The sequence below is a fragment of the Bufo gargarizans genome, chromosome 2 (assembly GCF_014858855.1).
Source record: "Bufo gargarizans isolate SCDJY-AF-19 chromosome 2, ASM1485885v1, whole genome shotgun sequence".
Taxonomy (NCBI): Eukaryota; Metazoa; Chordata; class Amphibia; order Anura; family Bufonidae; genus Bufo; species Bufo gargarizans.
The window spans coordinates 54,156,730-54,182,950 of NC_058081.1; the positions used below are offsets into that span (position 1 = coordinate 54,156,730).

The 26,221-nt window shown below is 45.3% G+C and overlaps 1 protein-coding gene across 1 annotated transcript in view; it reads left to right on the plus strand.

The window, feature by feature from the left end:
* Positions 1-26,221, plus strand: part of CACNA1A (calcium voltage-gated channel subunit alpha1 A) — a 204,225-nt gene that overhangs the window by 158,451 nt on the left and 19,553 nt on the right. Inside the window, exons 38-44 of the mRNA XM_044282909.1 lie at positions 1,970-2,075; positions 2,178-2,285; positions 4,007-4,107; positions 5,946-6,055; positions 7,078-7,223; positions 7,302-7,411; positions 13,542-13,580. Of these exons, the coding sequence (XP_044138844.1) occupies positions 1,970-2,075; positions 2,178-2,285; positions 4,007-4,107; positions 5,946-6,055; positions 7,078-7,223; positions 7,302-7,411; positions 13,542-13,580 (720 nt within the window). The remainder of the gene's footprint in view (positions 1-1,969; positions 2,076-2,177; positions 2,286-4,006; positions 4,108-5,945; positions 6,056-7,077; positions 7,224-7,301; positions 7,412-13,541; positions 13,581-26,221) is intronic.

A 26,221-nucleotide genomic window follows, 5' to 3' on the forward strand; every position in this document is an offset into this window, starting at 1 on the left:
TCCGTCATAGGGTCTCAATACCGAAAAAAAACAGTTTTGTCCCTATTTATCGTCAATGGGGACAAAACTAAACTGAACTGAACTTAATGCTCCAAAATGCATTGCGTTCCGTTTAGTTGCGTTCCCAGACCGGAGAGCAAACAGCAACATGTTGTAGCAAGATGGATCCGGCATGACCCCAAGTGCAAGTCAATGGGGAGATGGATCCGTTTTCTCTGCCACAATCTGACACAATAGAAAACGCTTCCGTCCCCCATTGACTTTCAGTGGAGTTCATGGCGGATCCGTTTTGGCTATAATACAACCGGGTTCGTTCATAACGGATGCAGACGGTTGTATTATCAGTAACGGAAGCGTTTTTGCTGAACCCTGCCGGAACCGGTAAAAACGCTAGTGTGAAAGTGGCCTAATGTTGTAACTTGAGGGACCACTGTAGTCCCATGTTCCTATCACAGTGACCTCCAACCTGAGGCCCTCCAGCTATTGAGAAGCTACACCCCCCAGCATGTCCTGACAGTCTTATACATCGTATTAGCCGCTTACACTGGGGTGTACATATACCATATCAGATGACTGTGAATGTGACTTGATCCGTAGGGTAATTCTGGAGGAATAGTAGGCATATCTAGTGACCTACACTCCAGCCTATGCCATAGAGTGGCCATACATCTATCCACCCCATATGTACAGTCTATGGTATCTCAGTCTGTAGACCAAGCAACATGGGGAAGACTTTTGTCTGTTCCTGAGGGCCCCATGACGGCCTCAGCCCAGCAGTATGGGCCAGCTGAATGTGCCCTCTATGATATGAAGTTGCAGTTACATGACTTTCTTCCGTCAGTGTTAGTACACCGGCTTCTCATACCCACATGCTCTGTGCACCATTATGACTCCGTGGGGGTCTGGTCGCTGCCGCTGTATCTTTTTATGCACGTTATACTCATCATATAGGACTCCTCGCTCTCCCTAAACTGTACTACTTTAGTTTAGGACACGTTATCCTCCTCGACAGTCCTTGACAAACCATTTCATGGCGGTTAATGGACTATGCCCCATCTGCTTTTCTTACGATGTGTGGGGCTCTGGGGGATTTGCTGATGTTGTGTGGCCAGAATCTCTCATGGTCCATATGGGAGCTTCTCCTATCTAGTTTAATACAATAAGTTTCACAGCTTTGTTTGTGAATGTATTTCTTTTTTTCTCTCTCTTTTTACTCCCTCTCTCCCTTTCTCACCCTCCTCCTCCTCCTCCTCCTCTTCGTCTCACCTATCTCGCCTTCTCCCCCCCCCCCCCCAGCCGCCCTCTCTCCCCTGTGCTCCCCCTGTGTAGGAGTTCTAGCTCTATTGAAGGGATTGCATGGGGGAATCCCTGCATGTTGCACGCCACGGTTCTGCATGATGCATGCTCCAGGTTGGCCCGTGTACTCGCCTGCCTATCTTGGCTTCAATTTGTGCTGGCTGTTCGGAGAAGACTACACTACCAGAGTGGTGGCTGGGAGAAGGATCTACGCTCACTCGGGTGGTGGAGTATTCTATTATCTATGGTGTTTTCTGTAGCTCAGGACTCTGAGGCTCAGGGGGTGTAAAGCACACAGCTGGACTACGGTGGGAAGATTTACCCAGTAACTAGACCAGATGTGTTCCCACACATTTATACAAACTACTATGTTCACCTACTTGACGTGGAAATTGTGCAAAATTTCTAACCTAAATTATGTTCCTAATCCTATAAATTGGGCTCCGAGACTGGGCAGTGGCAGCTGATTCCAGAGGTTTACCTTCTGCCACATACAGAGAGGAGACCCCAGTGGTTTTCCTGGCCCCAGACCTGTCTTCTTCCAGCTCTGCATTATGTGGGATATGTAATAGTAGTGTACGTTATCAGAGCCTCGGAGTCCTGGATATAGTAGATAAGCTTCTCCCGGGTTCACTGGATCAGTAAGTTCATGCTGCTTTCTGACTCCTTGCAGAGGCTTCTTCGAATGGACCTTCCTGTGGCCGATGATAACACTGTTCACTTTAACTCGACCCTCATGGCTCTGATACGTACAGCGTTGGATATCAAAATTGCAAAAGGTAAGCTAGGGACGATAAGCAGGGGCCTTTACTGGCACAATTTCATTTACTCAGAGGTCACACTGTAGAATATAGAACTGATGTTTCCCATATTTTTTTCAGGTGGTGCCGACAAGCAGCAAATGGACAAGGAACTCAGAAAGGAGATGATGGCCATTTGGCCCAATCTCTCTCATAAAACACTGGACCTGTTGGTGACACCACATAAATGTAAGATCCACCACATTCACTTACAGACGGCCCCAACCAATTAGTCTCATTTTCATACTGAAACGCATTGAGGGGGAAGGATGGGAAACCCAGGTCATGTTGTATGTGTCCTAGGTTCTAGGTTGGTGGGACATGCATGTAACCTAGGGGAAGGATGGGAAGCCCAGGTCATGTTGTATGTGTCCTAGGTTCTAGGTTGGTGGGACATGCATGTAACCTAGGGGAAGGATGGGAAGCCCAGGTCATGTTGTATGTGTCATAGGTTCTAATTTGGTGGGACATGCATGTAACCTTGGGGAAGGATGGGAAACACAGGTCATGTTGTATGTGTCCTAGGTTCTAAGTTGGTGGGACATGCATGTAACTTAGGGGAAGGATGGGGAACCCAGGTCATGTTGTATGTGTCCTAGGTTCTAAGTTGGTGGGACAGGCATGTAACTTAGGGGAAGGATGGGAAACCCAGGTCATGTTGTATGTGTCCTAGTTCTAAGTTGGTGGGACATGCATGTAACCTTGGGGAAGGATGAGAAACCCAGGTCATGTTGTATGTGTCCTAGGTTCTAAGTTGGTGGGACATGCATGTGACCTTGGGGAAGGATGGGAAACCCAGGTCATGTTGTATGTTTTCTAGGTTCTAAGTTGGTGGGACATGCATGTAACCTTGGGGAAGGATGGGAAACCCAAGTCATGTTGTATGTGTCCTAGGTTCTAAGTTGGTGGGACATGCATGTAACCTTGGGGAAGAATGGGAAACCCAGGTCATGCTGTATGTGTCCTAGGTTATAAGTTGGTGGGACATGCACGTAACCTTGGGGTACGACACCATGGGGGAATGTGTCATTGTTGTATGACAGTTTTCTGGCATATAAAAGTCACATATTTTGGCGCTGGTTGGGACCAGAATCTGTGACTTTTCCTCCTTTTCCAGCACCCTTGCCTTTTTTTACAGGGTGTGGGACACATTTACCTTTATGTTCCCCAGAAAACCTGTGCCCATTACCACCTCACTGGTGTAGATTTCATTTTCTAGCACACGGGCCTCCCAAGAATGCAGCAAAATGATTATGAGGCCACGGTGCCTCTTAATAGTTTTGGCGCCTCATATGTTTCTCTATTGAAGGGATATTCCTATCTGTAGGATATGCCACCAATGTCAGATAGGTGCAGGTCTCATATCTGGGACCTGCTGCTATCTCCAGAACTTGACCACGGAAGTGAACAGAGAGCAACCGCACATGCACAGCCATTCTGGCTATTTTCAGGAACTCCCATAGCAATGGATGGAGAGCATGTGGAGCTTCCTTAACCTTGGGGGCCTGTTCTCTAGATAAGAGTGGGTCCTAGTGGTGGGGCCTGCACCTATCTGACATTGATAGCATATCTTAGCGATATGCCATCAATGTCTCAGATGGGCCTACCCCTTTAATTAATTCCCCCCATGCCTCTAGGGGGGGCTCATACTGTCATTTAGGGTATGGCTACATGGTGACAAGAAGTCGCGTCGGGATTTTTGGGGCGGGTACGCAGCAGTCACAGCATGTTACGTGTCGCTTTGCAACACCATTGAGAAGCATTGCATGAAATTCATGACATTCGTAAATGATTGACATTTGATTAATATCCTTCAAAAATTTAAATGTTAGCTCCCTGGTCACATGACATGTCACATGTTATCTTCTCCGTATGACATTTATCACAGACTGTTTTTTTTACCCTGTCAGCTACTGACCTCACCGTGGGCAAGATTTATGCGGCCATGATGATTATGGAGTATTACAGACAGAGCAAGGCGAAGCGACTGCAGGCCCTTCAAGAGGAACAGGTAACGGCCGATTTATATTTCCGTTTTGATATTGTCATATACAAGAGAAATTCATTGTAAATTACAGTGTAACAAACTATAAAAACGAGGCGCCAATCTCTCCTATCAGAAAGAAATAACCACTTTTGTGTATACAGCTCCCATGCAGAGCTATGTGTTAGAATATACAGTTCATATGGTCTAAAACCCATGACGCTGACTTTAGGGGGGTTGTATCATCGGGACGCCAGTCCGACGGTCATTTGATTTCCGCAGGTCCATTGTTGTACGCTACGTGCTTGAAATGCAATGCTGCATTTCTACTGGTGCTACACCAGGAGAAATGCAGCATTGCATTTCAAGCATAAAAAAATGGCTGATTATGTAACACATGACCAGTTCTGCAGGAGCCATGCTTTGTTAGCAGCTGTCCATCCGGGGTTATAAAGTGGGCCCTACACAGGACTCCCACCTATAGCATCCATGCATATGTAGAAGAGATGTAGTATTGGCACCACCTATGTGTAGGGCCCTACTGTACCTCTGTCAGCCCCTGATTTCATACCCTGCCCCCCTTCCCCCCCAATTGTAGAGTGTTCCATCAGATGCTGTATTATTGGAGAGAGTATCTCCCATACACAATGCAGCACCATATGGCGGTGACACATGGAGTCCCCTCAGCTCCGTACTATAGAGACACAGGGGGAGTCATCTGTGGGGGGCGCAGATTAATCATCGTTTACAACAGTAAATTACTAATATGCGTAAGAGGTTTCATCCCAGGTGCATGGACTGTCATACAGGTGAAACTCGAAAAAATTGAATATTGTGCAAAGTTTATTAATTTCAGTAATGCGACTAAAAGGGTGAAACTAACATATGAGACTCATTACATGCAAAGCGAGATATGTCAAGCCTTTATTTGGTATAATTTGGATGATTATGGCTTACAGCTTATGAAACCCCAAAGTTACAATCTCAGGTCCCCTTTGCTCAGGGGTATGGATTAATTAGCTGACTAGAGGGTGACACTTTGAGCCTAGAATATTGAACCTTTTCACAAAATTCTACTGAAATTAATGAACTTTTGCACGATATTCTAATTTTTCGAGTTTCCCCTGTAGGTGACCCCGGGGACTCTATGTGCCGTCTTACACTTGTAAGTGGACAGATCTCTAGCTACAGATCTCTTTCCATTGGATCCATTCAGTTACAGTATCATTTTCAGGCTAGAATGTCATTAAAAAGATGTGCAATTCAATAAAGGGCCATGACACATCCCAACATAGAGGCACATTTATTAAGACCGGGGTTTCAGACTGGTGGAGGATCCGCCAAGGTTATGAAGAGGCGCGTGCCGGCCTCTCTATAACGTTGCCAGCATCCAGCGCCAGTTCTAAATGTAAGACCTCTTTTAGGCATAGAAAATAGTGAACGGGACAGGCCTGCCGCCCGTCCCCTTCCTCGCCCACAATCTGAGATCTGGCGTGAGCGGGGTGAAGTCGCAGATAGTTAGGTGCCGTTATCTGCACCTGAAATACACCTAATTTAGGTCTAATGTCACCTACATATTAGCACCCTTTTCTTCTTTCCTCATATCTTTTCAAGATCTCTGCTTCCTGTCAGCGTTAGGACCATTTTTGCTAACATCGAGAGGCTTATAACCCATTATGATCATGTCGGACACAGATGCAGGGCTGATGATGAACTAATACTAGGCTCAATCACGGACTGCAGTATAGAAGCACAGAGTACACCTATAGGCTACACATAAGCTAATGGTCACACTCCGAGCTGTATACTTACATGTGCGGTATACTGTATTGCCTTTAATAATAACGCAACTATGACTCTTCCAGAACCGGACACCTTTAATGTTCCAAAGAATGGAGCCTCCATCGCCCACACATGATGGTCCTGTGGGGCTAAACGCTCTAATGTCCTCTCAGAATGAACCAGGGGGAGAAATGTAAGTCCTGCAGATCATTTACTATGGGTTCCTGCCATTATACAGGTCTTAAAGGGGTTGTCCCATGAGAAATATTCAACATTTTTGAAACCAGCACCTACATCTGGATACTTTTATAATTGCATGCAATCAAAAATGTAGTATAGCCACTGAGTTATTCAATAAAATGTATCCGTATAGCGCCACCTGCTGTTTGCCATTGCTTTATTTTTCTGTCCGCCTCATTGCGGTGGTCGCACATGTTCAGTTTAAATCTTCAACTGCCACCAGCCATGTGTTCTGTTAGAAGCTGTGGCAGTTACAGGGAGAGAGCTGTAGCAGAAAGGAAACGCCTCCGGAGCTGTGATAGGGAGAGAGCTGTAGCAGAAAGGACACGCCTCCGGAGCTGTGATAGGGAGAGAGCTGTAGCAGAAAGGACACGCCTCCGGAGCTGTGATAGGGAGAGAGCTGTAGCAGAAAGGACACACACCCTGAGCTGTGATAGGGAGAGAGCTGTAGCAGAAAGGACACACACCCTGAGCTGTGATAGGGAGAGAGCTGTAGCAGAAAAGACACACCCCCTGAGCTGTGATAGGGAGAGAGCTGTAGCAGAAAGGACACACCCCCTGAGCTGTGATAGGGAGAGAGCTGTAGCAGAAAGGACACACCCCCTGAGCTGTGATAGGGAGAGAGCTGTAGCAGAAAGGACACACTCCCTGAGCTGTGATAGGGAGAGAGCTGTAGCAGAAAGGACACACTCTTGAGAAAGGACACACACCCCCTTAGCTACCAACCTAAATTAAATCTAGCAGAGCAATTGGAGCAACGATTGGGCAGATCTCTGGATCCATGTGAGGTACAGGACTGGTTCTGGCTTTGTTAGAAAGAGACTGTCATGGATGATCTCGATTTTCATTTTCTGCATTATTCATGGGATAACCCTTTTAAGCTTTGACAGCTCAATGTTCTCCAGCAAGGGCTTGGTTTTCATGCCACGTTGTTCCCTGACATGTAGATGTTGCTTGTATGTGGGGCTTTTTCAGGGGTATACCTGAAGGCGGCATGAAGGAAAGTCAGTCGTGGATGACGCAGAGAGCCCAACAGATGTTTCAGAAGACAGGGACCTGGAGTCCAGAGAGGGTGCGAGCCCAGGAGAACACCAACAGCTGGCCGAATTCACAGGTCTGGAGCATGCCCTCCATCTCCTGGTGTACTTACGGTTGTGGATGACTACTATGTCAGATATACCTCTTTGCCTTTCAGTTAGTAGAAATGACGGAGATAAATCGGGAGGGTTACTCTGACAGTGAGCAGTACCTTGTGATGGAAGGACATGGGAGGGCAGCTTCAATGCCAAGGCTACCCGCTGACAGCCAGGTGAGTGATGTGCCTGTGCTAATAAAATCACAGGCCAAAAACCTTATGATATGAACCACAAAAAGAGGACAGGTTCTCAGCCGCTGTAATCAGTGAAGGCTCCATCAATACCAGCAAGCAACAACCGCGAAATCTGCCAGGGACTGATACACAAAGGGGCGGATATATCAATCTAGGTTTACTTAGTATTTTGAGTATTGTGCCTATTGTGCTGTTTTTGGTTTGTGATTTGGATTGTTAAATGTGTCTATAATCCGTGCTGGTGAAGGGTAACGATGCACCACAGGGCGGCCTACGAAAAACTCGCCCGCCTCTAGCGATAGTATGACAAGATGAACGAGCAAGTGGACTGTTTTTTTTTTTTTATTACCCACAAGTCACAGAAGATGCAGAAAGCGCTCCCCGTTCACGTCTCGCATCTTTGGGCAGGTCGGATTATGTCGGCTGATACCACTTGATGTTGCAGAACCAAAAAATGTCCAACAAGATGGGGAGACATGCCGGACCTCATGGATCTCACTGGACGGGTTCATGAATGAGAGGGGTTATGGCCGCCACATTCCCCAGGCTTGTCCACATGCCATTTTTATCTATGGGGGAAATGTAAACTAGAAAGTGTCCGTAACGATCCACGTCCCTGGAGGAACTCAAGGAGAACATCACAAACACCATCCGAAAGCACCAAGTATCAGCCAACATAACCTGAAAGATGCAGAGACCTGAACGGGGACCGCATTCAGCATCTTTTCTGACTTGCTTCCACTTGCTCGTTCATCTTGTCACACTATCGCTGGAGGCAGGCGACTTTTCGTGGGCTGTCCTGTACCATCAAAAGGGTAGCCCATTTTTTATACCACCTTTGAGCTGGTACAATTTTTGTCTAAAACATGTGTCAAAAACTGCCTAGGACTGCAATACAAAGCACAAAAATTTGGTGCAAAAGTTGGCTAGCAAGTTGCAAATTATTGTGCCTCATGCACGTCATAGATTTGGCGCAGCAAGCGTGCAAATCAAGACACTTTGCAGGAACTAAGACATGGATATCTCCGCCCCAGTGTGTATTCAAAAAATTTAAAGGGGTTTTCTGACATTTTTTTTATACTGATAACCTAGCCTCAGGTTTAGGGTTGAGAGAATCGAGCTTCGGATCGTAGCATTTACAACGTATGGGCTCCGTGTAGGAAAACGTAGCCTCAGACGAAGTTGTGCGAGACTTCGGTGAATTACTATGGTATTCCGATCTGCGTATTTAAAAACATTTTAAAACAGGAATCCAAAGTGGGCTTTGGTACCGAGGTGCCAGCCAGTACCGAAGCCGGCTTCAGATTCCTATTTTAAAATGTTTTTAAATACGCAGATAGGAATACCGCACTCATTCACCTTGCGCAACTTTGGCCAAGGCGAAGTTTGCCTACACGGAGCCCATACATTTTAATGCTGTACGGAAACAAATTGACCTCGGATCTATGATCCAAAGCTCGACTCTTTCAAACCTACTCAGGACTAGGGTTGTCACAATGCTAAAATTTTGATTTGATTTCAATACCATAAAAAAGTATTGCGATACTCGATACCATGCGAAAAAATAAAACACCAAAAAAGCCGCGTGCATTCCACATTTTTATGGAACGTCCGGCCCATAATACAACAGTCCTATCCTATTTTTCGGGGGGGAATTGCATATTTTTGAATTTTTTTCTGTTACAGCGTTCACTGCATAGGAGATATTTTTAAATATTTTAATAGTTCGGACTTTCATATGCTTATTTTTTTTATTGTTTATATATTTTACATGTAAAATTGGTTAAGGGGTGATTTAAACTTTTTATATTTTGGTGTTTTTTTTTACTTTTTATTAACTAACTATTAGCTCCTTTAGGGGCTAGAACCCTTGTCCTATTCACTCTCATAAAGCTCTATTAGGGTGAATAGGATCTCACACTGTCCCTGCTGCTCTGTGCTTTGTGCACACAGCAGCAGGGAGGTTACCATGGCAGCCAGGGCTTCAGTAGCGTCCTGGCTGCCATGGTAACCGATTGGAGCCCCACGACTTCACCGCTGGGGCTCCGATCAGAAGCTGCCACTGCCACCAATGAGATTACTGAGGGGACCCTTTGGCCACTGCCACCAATGAATATAATACTGAGGGGGGGGGCCCACTGTGCCACAAATAAATATAATTAACTTATTTATACAAATGTGGGCGGCGGGTGCTGGTTGTATCACATACCCGGCCTCAATGACAGGGCGCAGCGATCCCACGAACCTTGTCAATTAACCCCTCAGGTGTCGCAGGTGGTTGGCAGGATCCCTGTCATTGAGGCCAGGTATGTGATACAACCAGCACCCGCCACCCACATATGTATTAATGGGTTAATTGGTGGCACAGTGTTAACAGCCCCTCCCCTCCTCCTAAGTACTGTCTTCTCATTGGTGGAAATGGCGCCCGCGTCTCAGCGGGAAGGCACTGCCTCCGTCTCCACTGTGCCGGCTCAGGAGCTACGATACTAGGTTGTACAGTAGCGCAGCTTAGTATCGGAAAATAGCTAATCCCAGTATCGGATCGATTGGGTATCGAAATTCAATACCCGATGCAACCCTACTAAGGACACAGAGCACCTCCACTGAGGAAACCGCAGTGAGCGCCGCAGCCTCCTCTAATAGCTGATTGATGGGGGTCCCAGATGTCAGACCCCCGCCAATCAGATCCAAAGGATAGATTATCAGTATTGAAAAAAAGTTGGAAAACCCCTTTAATAAGTTTTTTTGCATAATACCCCAAACATAGGAACCAAACATGAAATACACAGGATTGGTTTTATTCCACTCGTATATTAAATGTCTTATTAGAAGTTCTCATTACAACTGTGCAAAGATGGCACTGCCCTAGTCTGGCAGATTTGTTGCAGAAATTGGAGCAGACAGAAATCCACGTGCTTGCTGCAGATGAATGGAGCTGAGTTCAGTGGCTATGTGTGACTATCCGAGCAATGGATTATATTGCAGTGCTCTCTTATACTTGAAGGCAATCCTCCTGGGCCTCTGACATGGAAATATCTCTGTACACACCCAGCCTAGGTCCGATTTACTTGTCCCATCTACTGGCCTCCTTATTGGGCCTCATGCACATGACCGTATTTTCGGTTCTGATGCGGACCCATTCATTTCTGTGGGGCCGCAAATGTGTCAGCACATGGCCGGTATCCATATTTTGTGGGACTGCAAAATACATAGGGTGTTGTGCATGAGGCCACAGCCAGCCACATCCGTGGCCGCTCCATGATAGCACGCTCTGCTCTAGACCAAGCGAGAGAACCCCCACCCCAAACTCCCATAGGCCCTAATATTTGCAGGGACTTTTAAGGTGAGATAACCCTGGTGTAGTCCGGTCTGACATCGCAGAGTGTTACTGCTTGCCACACGCGCTGTTTTTACCATCATTTAGTTTTCTCAGTGTTGCATTTGCATGATACAGTTTAAAACTTACAGATATAGCAGAGCTGTATTTGTTGTATAACTGTTTCTTTTTTGCGTGCCGTGATAAATCAGTTAAGTGAGTTCTAGCAAATGACAAACCCAGCTCTGCTACACTGACAAACAACTGCATCTATAAAGCCTGTTACTTGGGGCATATGCTTCACTCCTGCATGGTCTGCATTAAGCATAAGTGACATCCAAGCCATCCATGAACACAGTATATAAAGCCTCCATGAACATCTTACTTTTCTTGATCCGAGGCTCCGTACCTGAGTTATAATACTTTTTATTAATATGCTTACTATGGTGCAATAAGGGCGTCACCATTGCTCTTGTTGCACCCAAGTTCTGCTCATTTCTGTGGCCAGCCCCTCCCTGGCTGCTTTGATTGACAGGGCCAGGCAGTGGCAATACAGCGAGGGACGGGCTGGCCACAGAAAGGAGCGGAGCTTGGGTGTAACAAGTGCAATAGTGATGCCCTCATTGCACCAAAGCTCTAATTTACACATTAAAAAAAAAAAGCCTCAGATCAACAGAAGAGAAACAGGTGAACCGCAGCTATGTGTCTATGCAGACAATTGGGCAGGGAGGTCACTGGTGACATTCCCTTTAAGGCCGTGTGCATATAAAGGACCCAGTGTGATGGGAACATGACTAGTTAGGCAGTGCAAGGACCTGTATGCAACCATTGGGCCAGTCAGACTGGTCCGGTGTATACATAGAAGTGTAGAAAGGACTGGATTGGGACGGGACGGCTCAGAAATGTTATTCAAAGCTTCTTGGCCTGAATCCAAAATCTGGTACATGGCCCCCACCTACCGTGCACCGCTTATAACAGTGGTGTCTTCTTATGTGGCAGTAAAGCCTTTGAGACCCCTCTAATACCCCTCCGCTCCAGTACTGATGTCACTGCTGTACCCCGTGAGTCTCGGTGTTCCTATGAAGGTGACAGGCGCGGGGCTTCGGCAGCTAACAGCTACTTCTGCTCAGTGACATCTGGGATTTATATATTAGATTTAGGCTACATGCACACAACCATTGTGTGTTTTGCGGTCCGCAAATTGCGGATCCGCAAAACACGGATGGTGTCCGTGTGCGTTCCGCAAAACGGACATAAATAGGACGGGTTATATTTTATTTGCGGACCAGCGGACCAAAACAACGGTCGTGTGCATGTAGCCTTATAACAGAGAAAGCAGATATTATAGTAATGATGAAACCTGCCCATACCAGACGCCGCAGACACGTTGACAGTTCTCGCTAATGAGCATTCCCAAGCGATTCATTCATCTCTGCCTTACTGTGCATCTGTCACCCTCACTCCATGTCATCTCTGTTCCTAAACAAGCGAGGGCCTCATCTTCCTTCCCCTTCCCCAAGAGCAGTGAACACTTGGGCAGGACTCCACCTGTCAAGTCAAAGATGGCAGGAACCAGCCTGGAGCGGTGGCATGAACCAGCACCAGGAGGGAGGCCCCACTAACATTGTTGCTATGGGGGTGACTTCTTTCCTATGTTCACCCTTGTATCCAGAGCTTTGAAGTGAATCTCTACCTGTTTACACCATGTTGTTTTTTTAGATCCATCATTCTGTGCTAACTTCCTACTTCAAATCCTATGTATAGAGTTAAATACCATCTGTCAGCATGGTCAACCCTATTAATCCAGGCATGCTGTCTAGTAGGGTTGACCATGCTGATTAAAACAATACCTGCGTTATGTCTGTAGGTAGAACCATTGCTGAGATATCAGTGTTTTTAGTAATATGCATTCAAGCTGCTTATAGCACCAAGGGGCTAGACTGAGCCATTGGAGAACTGCTTCTGTAACGTCCCTCTGCTCTGGGCACCCCCCCCCCTCCCCCCTCCCCTTGATTGACAGGGATAGACAATCAAGCAAGTGGAGGGAGAAGTGCCCAGAGCAGAGGGACGTTACAGAAGCAGTTCTCCAATGGCTCAGTCTAGCCCCTTGGTGCTATAAGCAGCTTGAATGCATATTACTAAAAACACTGATATCTCAGCAATGGTTCTACCTACAGACATAACGCAGGTATTGTTTTAATCAGCATGATCAATCCTACCAGGCAGCATGCCTGGATTCATAGGGTTGATCATGTTGACAGATGCTCTTTAAATGATAATATTGCACCAGGACAGCATGCTGAGTTAATATTGATCTCAATCAATAACAGTATGCAGGAAGCTCCCAAGCTCCCTCTAGTGGTGCACATAAGCAGCCAGAATGTTATCATTTAGGTCTATGCAGGGGATTTGATGGTTCATAAAAATAAAGCTCTGACAGCTATTAAACAGATTAATAAAGAGCATAGATTAAAAGGAAAACTGGTGTTAAGGGAGGACATTTAATGTAACACAGGCTTGTTTGGAACTCCTGGAAGGAACTCGTCTCCTGCTGTCTCAGTGGCATCCATGTCCTCGTCTTGTGGCTCTTGTGCTGTGTGAGCGTCTACTCTTTAAAGTCATTTGTCCACTAATGTGGACACTGTGTATGGAAACTGTTTCGGTCTAACTGCTGTTAACCTGTGTTCTCTTTCTCTCTGTTCCCCCGCTGTCTGTCCCTCTGTCTCTCTGTCCGTCCTGCACCTCTGTGGTCTCTCCCTTCTTGCCTCTCCTCTCTGTCTCGTCTTGCTGTAGCAGCGAAGGAAAACCCGAACCCGAGGGAGTAACCTCAGTGTATGTAACACCTCTATGACATGCTCTCACACTATTCTCCATGTATTGCTACACTGTGCAACTCACATTTCTGTCCTTTTTAGCCCATTCTCGGTATGGATCCTTCTGTCTTTGTATTGTTTCTACTGTACAGAGATGACATTTATGTCACTGTTGTAGGGATGCATTGATAGAAAAGGTCTTCAAGTGATCGAATAGAAGTTAGAATATGAATATACAGTCAGGTCCATAAATATTGGGACATCAACACAGTTCTAACATTTCTGTCTCTATACACCACCAAAATGGATTTGAAATGAAACAAACAAGATGTGCTTTACCTGCAGACTGTCAGCTGTAATTTGAGGATATTTACATCCAAATCAGGTGAACGGTGCAGGAATTACAACAGTTTGCATATGTGCCTCCCACTTGTTAAGGGACCAAAAGTAATGGGACAGAATAATAATCATTAATCAAACTTTTACTTTTTAATACTTGGTTGCAAATCCTTTGCAGTCAATTGCAGCCTGAAGTCTGGAACGCATAGACATCACCAGACGCTGGGTTTCATCCCTGGTGATGCTCTGCCAGGCCTCTACTGCAACTGTCTTCAGTTCCTGCTTGTTCTTGGGGCATTTTCCCTTCAGTTTTGTCTTCAGCAAGTGAAATGCATGCTCAATCGGATTCAGGTCAGGTGATTGACTTGGCCATTGCATAACATTCCACTTCTTTCCCTTAAAAAACTTTTTGGTTGCTTTTGCAGTATGCTTTTGGTCATTGTCCATCTGCACTGTGAAGCGCCGTCCAATGAGTTCTGAAGCATTTGGCTGAATATGAGCAGATAATTTTGCCCGCAACACTTCAGAATTCATCCTGCTGCTTTTGTCAGCAGTCACATCATCAATAAATACCAGAGAACCAGTTCCATTGGCAGCCATACATGCCACGCCATGACACTACCACCACCATGCTTCACTGATGAGGTGGCATGCTTAGGATCATGAGCAGTTCCTTTCCTTCTCCATACTCTTCTCTTCCCATCACTCTGGTACAAGGTGATCTTGGTCTCATCTGTCCATAGGATGTTCTTCCAGAACTGTGAAGGCTTTTTTAGATGTCGTTTGGCAAACTCTAATCTGGCCTTCCTGTTTTTGAGGCTCACCAATGGTTTACATCTTGTGGTGAACCCTCTGTATTCGCTCTGGTGAAGTCTTCTCTTGATTGTTGACTTTGACACACATACACCTACCTCCGGCTCCTGGAGAGGGTTCTTGATCTGGCCAAATGTTGTGAAGGGGGTTTTCTTCACCAGGGAAAGAATTCTTCGGTCATCCACCACAGTTGTTTTCCGTGGTCTTCCGGGTCTTTTGGTGTTGCTGAGCTCACCGGTGCGTTCCTTCTTTTTAAGAATGTTCCAAACAGTTGTTTTGGCCAGGCCTAATGTGTTTGCTATCTCTCTGATGGGTTTGTTGTGTTTTTTCAGCCTAATGATGGCTTCACTGATAGTGACAGCTCTTTGGATCACATCTTGAGAGTTGACAACAACAGATTCCACATGCAAATAGCAGACGGGAAATGAACTCCGGACCTTTTATCTGGTCATTGTAATTGGGATAATGAGGGAATAACACACACCTGGCCATGGAACAGCTGAGAAGCCAATTGTCCCATTACTTTTGGTCCCTTAACAAGTAGGAGGCACAGATGCAAACTGTTGTAATTCCTACACCGTTCACCTGATTTGGATGTAAATACCCTGAAATTAAAGCTGACAGTCTGCAGGTAAAGCACATCTTGTTTGTTTCATTTCAAATCCATTGTGGTGGTGTATAGAGCCAAAAATGTTAGAATTGTGTCGATGTCCTAATATTTATGGACCTGTCACCTGACTGTAATTAGGTCTCTGGCTCCCAAGCTATCCTCACTGGACTCCTAGTCCCTGTCCTGTAAATGTCTGCACAGCTGGGTTCACATGCAGGACTGGAGCCAATGACTGGCCTCGGCAGTGACGTGTCCCCAAGGGGCACATGACTTTCCACTTGCCCATGAGGCCAGCCACTCCATGTGACTTTGTCCATTCGGAAATTGACAGGGGCTGGAAGTCCAGTGAAGGCAGCCCGGGAGTCACAGAGTGCAAATAGAGTGGTGGGGAGCAGAAGTTTAGATCTTTTCACAGGTTCTACTGGAGGGAATGTCTGCCCAAAAAAAACTGAAAAACCCACTTAGGGCCAGTTCACATGACTGATTTTGAAATGGACGCTTATAAAAATCAGCACGGAATACACGTGTCTCTTTTCAGCACGAAAAAAAGTGTTCACTTCAATGCAAAACTGAATTTTCAGCTTGAGGTTTTTGAATGAGATCTGGAGCAGTTCTGCGCCAAAAACGCAGGGAAAACACACAAAAAATGCATGGACTTTCATGGAGCTGTTTTTCTCAGCTTCCTATTCATTTCAATAGGAGATTCAGCGCTAATTCTGCCCCAAGATAGGACATGCAGATTCTTTTTTACACGTGTAAAAAAAGAAGCAAGTGCTGCTTCCCATTGAAATTAGGCATTTTCGGAGCTGATTTGAAGCTGATTTTGAGGCAGAAACGCACCAAAATCAGCACCAAAAAACTGTGTGTGAACGGGCCCTTAAGGGTATTTTCACACTAGTGGCAGGGGAATCCACAGGCTGTTCTGGCGGGTGAACAGCCTGTCGGACCCGTCCTGCCGCTAGTTCACGTGTGTCCCCGGACTGCCGCTCCGTCCCCATTGACTATAATGGGGCGGGGTTTCGGTGGCAGCACAGCAGAGGCAGCGGGACTAAAAGTACTGCATATCGTACTTTTAGTCAGGTTGCCTCTCTCCGTGCACTGCCGTGCAGCCGCCGGAACTCCGCCCCCATTATAGTCAATGGAGACGGAGCGGCAGTCCGGGGACACACGAGAACTAGCGGCAGGACGGATCCGACAGGCTGTTCACCCGCCGGCACTGCCTGCCGGAGTCCCCTGCCGCTAGTTTTAAACTAGCCTAAGTTGGTTTTAAGGAAGCAAGTCCAGGGTGAACCAAGTCCAGAGCTGATTCTGTTACTACATCGGAATTATTTTCTAAATGTCCATCTGGTAACAATATGTCATTTTGTGACACTTCCATCAAAAACATCACATATTAATAACCTATGTGTGAATATGCTGTGTATTTTTTTAATCAAAAAAGGGTGGATGGTTTTATGGATATTGGGGGTCATTTACTAACCAGAAATATGCCTATATTAGGCATATTTCTGGAGCAAATTGCGGTGCAAAGATCCTTTGTGCCACAATGCGACTTTTGCCGCTCACGCAAGGTCTAAAAAGGTGGACGCGGCGTGGGCGGGAACAGGACGGCAGGCTCGTCTCATTTACCATTTCTTACTCCTGGTTTAGTGTAGAAAATGGTCTAAATGTAAGACAGCTCGGAAGGTGGAGAGGCCGGCGCCTCCACATAACTCCGGAGGATCCACCATATTACTAGAGATGAGCAAATTTTTTAAAAGTTTGATTCGGCTGATTCGTTGAATTTTTTTACCAAAAAATTAGCTTTGTGACAAATTACTTAATTTTTTTGCAAGTAGCGGGTGCAATGACAGGGAGCTGCGATAGCGCCGCCCCCGTCACTGTACCCTTCAGATGCCGCGTTCATACATGATCGCGGCATCTGAGTGTAAAATTAACAATAAAAAAAAATTCTATCCAACTTACCGCCTCCATTTGCTCGCGACGGGCCGGCTGCCGCCATCTTGCTTGAAGATCTCGGCCGAAATCCTGTGCGGCGCGAGATTATGTCATCACAACGGCTGGCATGGTGACATAAGATGTCATCACAACGGCCAGCGTAATGATGTAATCTCATGCCGCACAGGATTTCAGCCGAGATCTTCAAGCAAGATGGAGGCGGGCGGCCCGTCGCGAGTAAATGGAGGCAGTAAGTTAGAATTTTTTGGTGTTTTATACTATTTCAGGTTAAATCGATTCCCTAACACGAAGCACGAGGAAATTCGGCTTGTAGGCGAATTGAATTTGAATCTACAGCAGATCACGGTTAGCGTAGGTTTCAGTCTCTGGTGCATGGACACCTGCGCGTCTTTATAAATTTGGCACATCTTACTTGAGCTGTCTTCCATCAGAAAGGGGTATTTTTTTTTAATTTAAAACAAGGGGGCAGATTTACTAAGACTGGTGTTTTATATGCCAGTCTTAGTAGATCTGCCCCCTTGTTTTAAATAAGAAAAATACCCCTTTCTGATGGAAGTGTCCCTTTAAGCCACCACTAGAGGGAGCTGACTGCACGTTGTGTTAGTAATGCGTCATGTATGACCAGCATGCAGTGGGCTCTTTCTAGTGGTGCATGCAGGTATTGCAGCTCAGAGTTGTTCAAGCCATGTTTTTAATGTCTGTTTAACGTATCCAAAAAATGTATACGAAAATATGGGCGCTGTCAGAATGTTTATACTGCTCTGATCTGAAGGATCTGTGGTGAAGGAGATTCCCAACTTATTTCCACAAATCAAAATTAACGCAAGTTTGTTATTTGCGCTGAGTTGAAGACAAGAGGGATACAATCGTATACAAAATATATATATTTATTTATTAAACATCAGTGCAAAATAATAATAAAATATAGAATTGGTGACAAACAAAGAATAAGGATTAAATAAGTTCAATCAATTTGAAAACATAGGTAACGTGTAAGATATAAATACAACCAATAAAATAACTTTTTTAATGAAATGGGTAGCTTATCAGTAGCTCACAGAATAAAGCCTCGTGCACACAACCGTTGTTCTGGTCCGCATCCGAGCCGCAGTTTTTGCGGCTCGGGTGCGGAACCATTCACTTCAATGGGGTTGCAAAAGATGCGGACAGCACTCCATGTGCTGTCCGCACCCTTTGCTCCGTTCCATAGCCCCGCAAAAAAAATATAGCATGTCCCATTCTTCTCCGTTTTGCGGACAAGAATAGGCATTTCCTTCAATGGGTCGCCCGTTCCGCAAATTGCGGAAGGCACATGGGCGGCTTCCGTGTTTTGCGGATCCGCAATTTGCGGACCGCAAAAAACTGAATGGTCGTGTGCATGAGGCCTAAGGAAAAGAGCTCAGCATTGACACGTGACTTCTCCCAGCACACAGATGTTCATAAACTCAAAAGTTTAACAGCGCATGGGCAAAATTTGTCCCATCATGCACAAGTTTGGCTATAAGCCAATATTATATTCAAAGTAAAGATAAACTTTCACCAATTTAATTCAATATATATCAGACCATTGACTAGAAACTGAAATCAGTTTTCTGGAGATTATGCAAATGTTTATATTTATCTCCCAAAATTGACAGACATAATTTGTACTGCAGTTAAAATGATCTCAAATCAATCTAGATCCTACAAGAACTACATGGTCTATCAAAATATATATATATGGCTAATTAATTGCCTAATATAAAGTTAGAAATTTATACTTTACCAGAAACTAAAAATTCAGTTGTCTGAAAGAAGTCAGCGGTCACAGTTCAGAAACAAGGGATGGTCAGGTTCTCTTTAGTTCAGTTTCCTTGGACAGCCGTCCTCATCTTCTGACCTATAGAATGTATTTCCTCACTGTCTTGTCTTTGATGGATCCCTCTTGCTGGCTATTGCTACCTTTTATCCCCCCCCATGTGGGTGTCACAAATGGTAGGGATAAGTGCAGCCTTAAGCTCCACCCACACCACTATCCCTACCTACTTGCACAGTCCGTCCTAACTGACGGTGTACAACTGGGTGGCGGTCTCTAGCTTAAGTACCTGCGGGTGCCTTTAGGAGGGAACAAAAGTGGAGAAAACAACAAAGCTAGGACAGAACACACAGAAGCGAACCCTAGGCAGAACACAATATCAAGGTCAAAACTCGCCGAGGTCAGAACCAGGAGATCACGTCAGTACCAGGGGAAACACCAAAATCAACGTCAAATACTAGTCGAGGTTAGGAGTCAGGAGGTCACGCAGTACAAAGGGGTAACACAGGATCAAGAGTCAAATTCAAGCTGAGGTTGAGTACACAAAGTCACAAATGCAGGCAAACGCTAGTGAGGTTGAAAGACCAATCACAGGCAGCCTGTGGACAGCAGGCTGCCTGTTAAATAGCCCCAACAGATGAGTCACGTGAGGTGGTCAGCGTCACATGACTCACATCACGCACCGCATCACGCATTTATTCCTATCGGTGCTACGCTCCCCTGCTGTTCGTTGCCTAGGGGATGGAGAACTCCGGCCACAGATGGGGTGCCGGCGGCGCTGCAAGGAGAGCGCTCTCCCTTTTACAGTGGGCTTGGTTTGGTCTACCACGTGCTTATTGACATGCATCAATTTGCTACGTATCTCTTCCTCACCATACTCACCACCACCACAAGGGGGCACTAGTGTTCTATGTAAAAGTTTGGGTAATTACATTTAATTCTAATATTTTTTTAAGATCTAGTAGAAAAATCACCTTTGACCTAAGCCCAGGAGAAAGCCCTAAATATGGGGAAAAGGGACATTAATGGATACCAACCGTCAGACATATAGTCTGCTTATAGATGTACTACTTTAAGACCATCTAACAAAGCACTTAACCTTCTTTCTCCACACACTTTGAAAGTGAGGTGATTAGTTCCAAACATTAGCTTTTTACACATAACAAAAAAAATACATAGGTATATACCACCTAATTCTATGTCTGTGAAGGTTCTCATTTATCCAGGTCATGGTGTATCTGTAAAGAATAAATCAAGGCATCTGGACTTACTGTAGACTTCTTGAAAACGTTTCACTCGTTCTTCCAATGAGCTTTCTCAATTCTGAGTGAAATGTTTTCAAGAAATCTACAGTAAGTCCAGATGCCTTGATTTATTCTTTACAGATACACCTAATTCTATGTATTTCAGAAATATAAAACCCCCATGTTAATAATACATACTAATACGTTTTAATGGGTACACTCAAACAATATATAATGAATATAGATTGGATATGATGAAAGTACGGGTTTATATTTTACTTCCAATTAGTCAATGAATTAAGCATATAGATGTTGCATATAATATAATCGCATTATTGCCACTGTTATCACTACAATGAGTACTAAAGCTACATCAGGCAACATTTAAAGGGATTCTGTCACCTCCCCTCAGCCAAAAAACGATTTAAAACCAGCCATGCAGCACAGCTTACCTGGATTAGGCTGTGCTCTTTTATCTTGAAATCCGTCCAGCAGTTACTGCAAAAAACGACTTTGATCGATAAGGAAATGCGTCCTGAAGGTGCCCAGAGGGGCGTTTTGTTCTTCTTAGAGAGCCCAGTACCGCCCCTCTTTCAGTGCCCAGCCCGCCTTCCTTGCACTGTCTAACCGCCTCCAGCCTGCCACAGCCTCCCCTCCCTCTCCTCCCCCTCCCTCACGCCGAACGAACTCTCGCACAGGCGCAGTACCCACTGAGGGCTACGCCTGTGCGATCATCAGGAGACTGAGGGCAGCAGCTTCATCTTCGTCACTGGGCATGCGCCGAGCCCAGTGACGAAGATGAAGCTGCCGCCCTCAGTCTCCTGATGATCGCACAGGCGTAGCCCTCAGTGGGTACTGCGCCTGTGCGAGAGTTCGTTCGGCGTGAGGGAGGGGGAGGAGAGGGAGGGGAGGCTGTGGCAGGCTGGAGGCGGTTAGACAGTACAAGGAAGGCGGGCTGGGCACTGTAAGAGGGGCGGTACTGGGCTCTCTAAGAAGAACAAAACGCCCCTCTGGGCACCTTCAGGACGCATTTCCTTATTGATCAAAGTCGTTTTTTGCAGTAACTGCTGGACGGATTTCAAGATAAAAGAGCACAGCCTAATCCAGGTAAGCTGTGCTGCATGGCTGGTTTTAAATCGTTTTTTGGCTGAGGGGAGGTGACAGAATCCCTTTAAATAAACCCCTTTTCTATTCATTAAGAGAAGAGAAAAAAAACCTTTAGAACACTCCATCTCTTGTTCATTGTCTTGTGTAGAGGCCTGAAGGATCTTTATGGTACCTGTCTGAGACCCCCCACAATTTACGACATGAGAATGTTTATGTTAAGACTCCTGACTCTTCCTTGTCTTTGTCCAAAAGGAATAAACTCGCATTGACCTTCTCGCAAGCAGACAAAATGGCTACCATGATGCCCATATACCAATCTGTAAATGAATATGTATAGGCCTTTAAAATATTGATTCCTTTCTGCCCAATATTTCTGACAGCGCATTTTTGGAGTAAAATGACACTAATTTATAGGTTGCGTAATCTTGGCCTACATAGTCTGAAGAGCCACTATGATAAATCTGGTGCAGTACAGAGCTGCCTGTCTCCTGTTGTCTCCTCAGTTAGTTGCAAAAATACCACAGTTCTGAAACGCGGACATATTATGGCGCACGGACAGAACTTTAGCACACGGACAGATTTCTAGCGTAAAGCTGGCACAGAATTTAACATACTCCAAGTTTATAAAGGACCATGCACCAGAATAGTAAATTTGTCTAACACTACGACTGTGATTGTATTCTTAGACAGTGCAACCCTATTAGTAGATCTGCCCTAAAGCTGAGCATTCACTTTTTGTTTCTCATTACTGACAATCGGAATTTAATTCTCAGCCTTTAACCACTTCTGGCCTGACTATAGACTTTATATGTCTGGTGGGGTCTGTGTCGTTGGTATCTCTGAAAGGAGATTTCTGAACGTTCATGCAGAGATGGCTGCAGGAGTGGGGAGCCCGTTGAGACTGACAGCTGAGCTTGCCATTGGGAAGGCAGAGACTGTTCTAGTCTTCCCCTATTGCGGTTCTAACAATTGCCTAATCACCAGGTTCCATGTAATTTCATGAGCTGCTGGGTCTTATCAGACCCAGATCAGCTCTGCAGTATATATCAGCCAGCTGTATTCCTTCTTTAACTAGGACTAATAGATTAGCCCCAGTTATCATGTAAATGTTAAATGCCCCCAAAGGTCTCGCATGCCCTTGTGAGGGCATAAAGTATGAAAAAAATAACTACATTTATACATAAGATAAAAAAGAATGTTACTACTAGCCCACACCGCAGCCTCTAGCCCCAACCCTGGTGACCATAAACTATATATAAAACTACTGTAACCGAAAGAGGACACAATGTATATTAGTTGCACTTTGTGTTATTAAAAAATGTGAAAAACAGACCCTTTTACTAATATAAAAAATACTATAATAAAAATAGCATACCTATCACAGAAAAAAATATGCAAAAAAAAATGAATTTAGAAATTAGAACAACGCTGCAGTAACCAGCTCAGTCCACTGCACAATGTATGGCGCTGTGTAGTTTTGGTGCCTATTTTGGGCACCTGAGCTATTCCCAAACATCTGATCGAGAGGGGTGTGGGATGTCGGACCCCTGACAAATCCGATCTTGATGGCCTATCCTGCCATTGACTCCTATTGTAGAAATATTGGTCAGAGATGGCAATGTTTACTCAATAAGGCTTCATTCACACAAACATGAAAAACGGCCATGTGACGGACCTTTTTAGAACCAACTAAAGTCTATGGGACTTTTCATATGGACATGGTTTTAATGGCCAGGGAATAGCAGCCGCCAATATATATGACTCGTCCTATATCTGGCTGTTTTGAAATCAATGGGACTGTTTTTAACAGCTGTTTAGACAGAAGTAAAACTGTCTAACGGCTGTTACAAATGGGCAAAAAGGGCCTTTCAATGGTTAAAATAAAATAAAAAATACCTCATCCCCTTGCATCAGTGGAGACATTCGCTCCTCAGTGGAGGCAGCAGGACCTGCCGCTCCCAGCGTGGTGACATCACATGAGCGGTGGATGAGGTGTTGCTGTTTTATCCGGCATAAGCAGAATTGGTGCCAATACTCCTGCTGGGGAGCTCACAAGGGACCATTAATCATACTGGGGGCCCTAATGGGAGCATTAATCATACTGGAGACACTGATGGGAGCATTAATCAAACTGGGAGGCTCTAATGGGAGCATTAATCATACTGGAGACACTGATGGGAGCATTAATTATACTGGGAGGCTCTAATGGGAGCATTAATCATACTGGGAGCTCTTATGGGAGCATTAATCATACTGGAGACACTGATGGGGGCATTAATCAAACTGGGAGGCCCTAATAGGAGCATTAATCATACTGGAGACACTGATGGGAGCATTAATTATACTGGGAGGCCCTAATAGGAGCATTAATCATACTGGAGACACTGATGGGAGCATTAATTATACTGGGAGGCTCTAATGGGAGCATTAATCATACTGGGAGCTCTTATGGGAGCATTAATCATACTGGAGACACTGATGGGGGCATTAGTCATACTGGGGAGCACAAAAGCGACCATTAATCATACTGGGGGCCCTAATGGGAGCATTAATTATACTGGACTGGGAGGCCCTAATAGGAGCATTAATCATACTGGAGACACTGATGGGAGCATTCATTCTACTGGGAGGCTCTAATGGGAGCATTAATCATACTGGGAGCTCTTATGGGAGCATTAATCATACTGGAGACACTGATGGGGGCATTAGTCATACTGGGGAGCACAAAAACGACCATTAATCATACTGGGGGCCTAATGGGAGCATTAATCATACTGGAGACACTGATGGGAGCATTAATCAAACTGGGAGGCCCTAATACGAGCATTAATCATACTGGAGACACTGATGGGAGCATTCATTCTACTGGGAGGCTCTAATGGGAGCATTAATCATACTGGGAGCTCTTATGGGAGCATGAATCATACTGGAGACACTGATGGGGGCATTAGTCATACTGGAGACACTGAAGGGAGCATTAATCATACTGGAGACACTGATGGGAGCATTAATCATACTGGAGACACTGAAGGGAGCATTAATCATACTGGGAGGCCCTAATGGGGGCATTAATCATATTGGAGACACTGATGGGAGCATTAATCATACTGGTGACATTGATGGGGGCATTAATCATACTGGAGACACTGATGGGGGCATTAATCATACTGGGATGCCCTAATGGGAGCATTGATCATACTGGAGACACTGATGGGGGCATTAATCATACTGGAGACACTGTTTGGGAGCATTAATTATACTGGGAGGCTCTAATGGGAGCATTAATCATACTGGAGACACTGATGGGGGCATTAGTCATACTGGGGAGCACAAAAGCGACCATTAATCATACTGGGGGCCCTAATGGGAGCATTAATTATACTGGACTGGGAGGCCCTAATAGGAGCATTAATCATACTGGAGACACTGATGGGAGCATTCATTCTACTGGGAGGCTCTAATGGGAGCATTAATCATACTGGGAGCTCTTATGGGAGCATTAATCATACTGGAGACACTGATGGGGGCATTAGTCATACTGGGGAGCACAAAAACGACCATTAATCATACTGGGGGCCTAATGGGAGCATTAATCATACTGGAGACACTGATGGGAGCATTAATCAAACTCGGAGGCCCTAATACGAGCATTAATCATACTGGAGACACTGATGGGAGCATTCATTCTACTGGGAGGCTCTAATGGGAGCATTAATCATACTGGGAGCTCTTATGGGAGCATGAATCATACTGGAGACACTGATGGGGGCATTAGTCATACTGGAGACACTGAAGGGAGCATTAATCATACTGGAGACACTGATGGGAGCATTAATCATACTGGAGACACTGAAGGGAGCATTAATCATACTGGGAGGCCCTAATGGTGGCATTAATCATACTGGAGACACTGATGGGAGCATTAATCATACTGGTGACATTGATGGGGGCATTAATCATACTGGAGACACTGATGGGGGCATTAATCATACTGGGATGCCCTAATGGGAGCATTGATCATACTGGAGACACTGATGGGGGCATTAATCATACTGGAGACACTGTTTGGGAGCATTAATTATACTGGGAGGCTCTAATGGGAGCATTAATCATACTGGGAGCTCTAATGGGAGCATTAATCATAATGGAGACACTGATGGGGGCATTGATCATACTGGGAGGCCCTAATGGGAGCATTAATCAAACTGGAGACACTGGAGGGAGCATAAATCCTAATGGAGACACTGATGGGGGCATTAATCATACTGGGGTCCCTAATGGGGGCATTAATCATACTGGAGACACTGATGGGGGCATTAATCATAGTGGGAGGCCCTAATGGGAGCATTAATCATACTGGAGACACTGAAGGGAGCATTAATCATACTGGGAGGCCCTAATGGGAGCATTAATCATACTGGAGACACTGATGGGAGTAATAATCATACTGGAGACACTGATGGGGGCATTAATCATACTGGAGACACTGATGGGAGTAATAATCATACTGGAGACACTGATGGGGGCATTAATCATACTGGGGTCCCTAATGGGAGCATTAATCATACTGGGGGCATTTATCATACTAGGGGCCCTAATGGGGCCATTATTGCCCCATCATATTGGGGGCATTTGATGGGGCATTAATCATACTAGGGTGCTCTAATGGGGGCATTAATCATACTAGGGTGCTCTAATGGGGGCATTAATCATACTCAGTGGGCATTAATGGGTGCATTGATAGGGGCATTAATCATACTGGGGGCCCTATTGGGGGTATTAATTGTACTGGT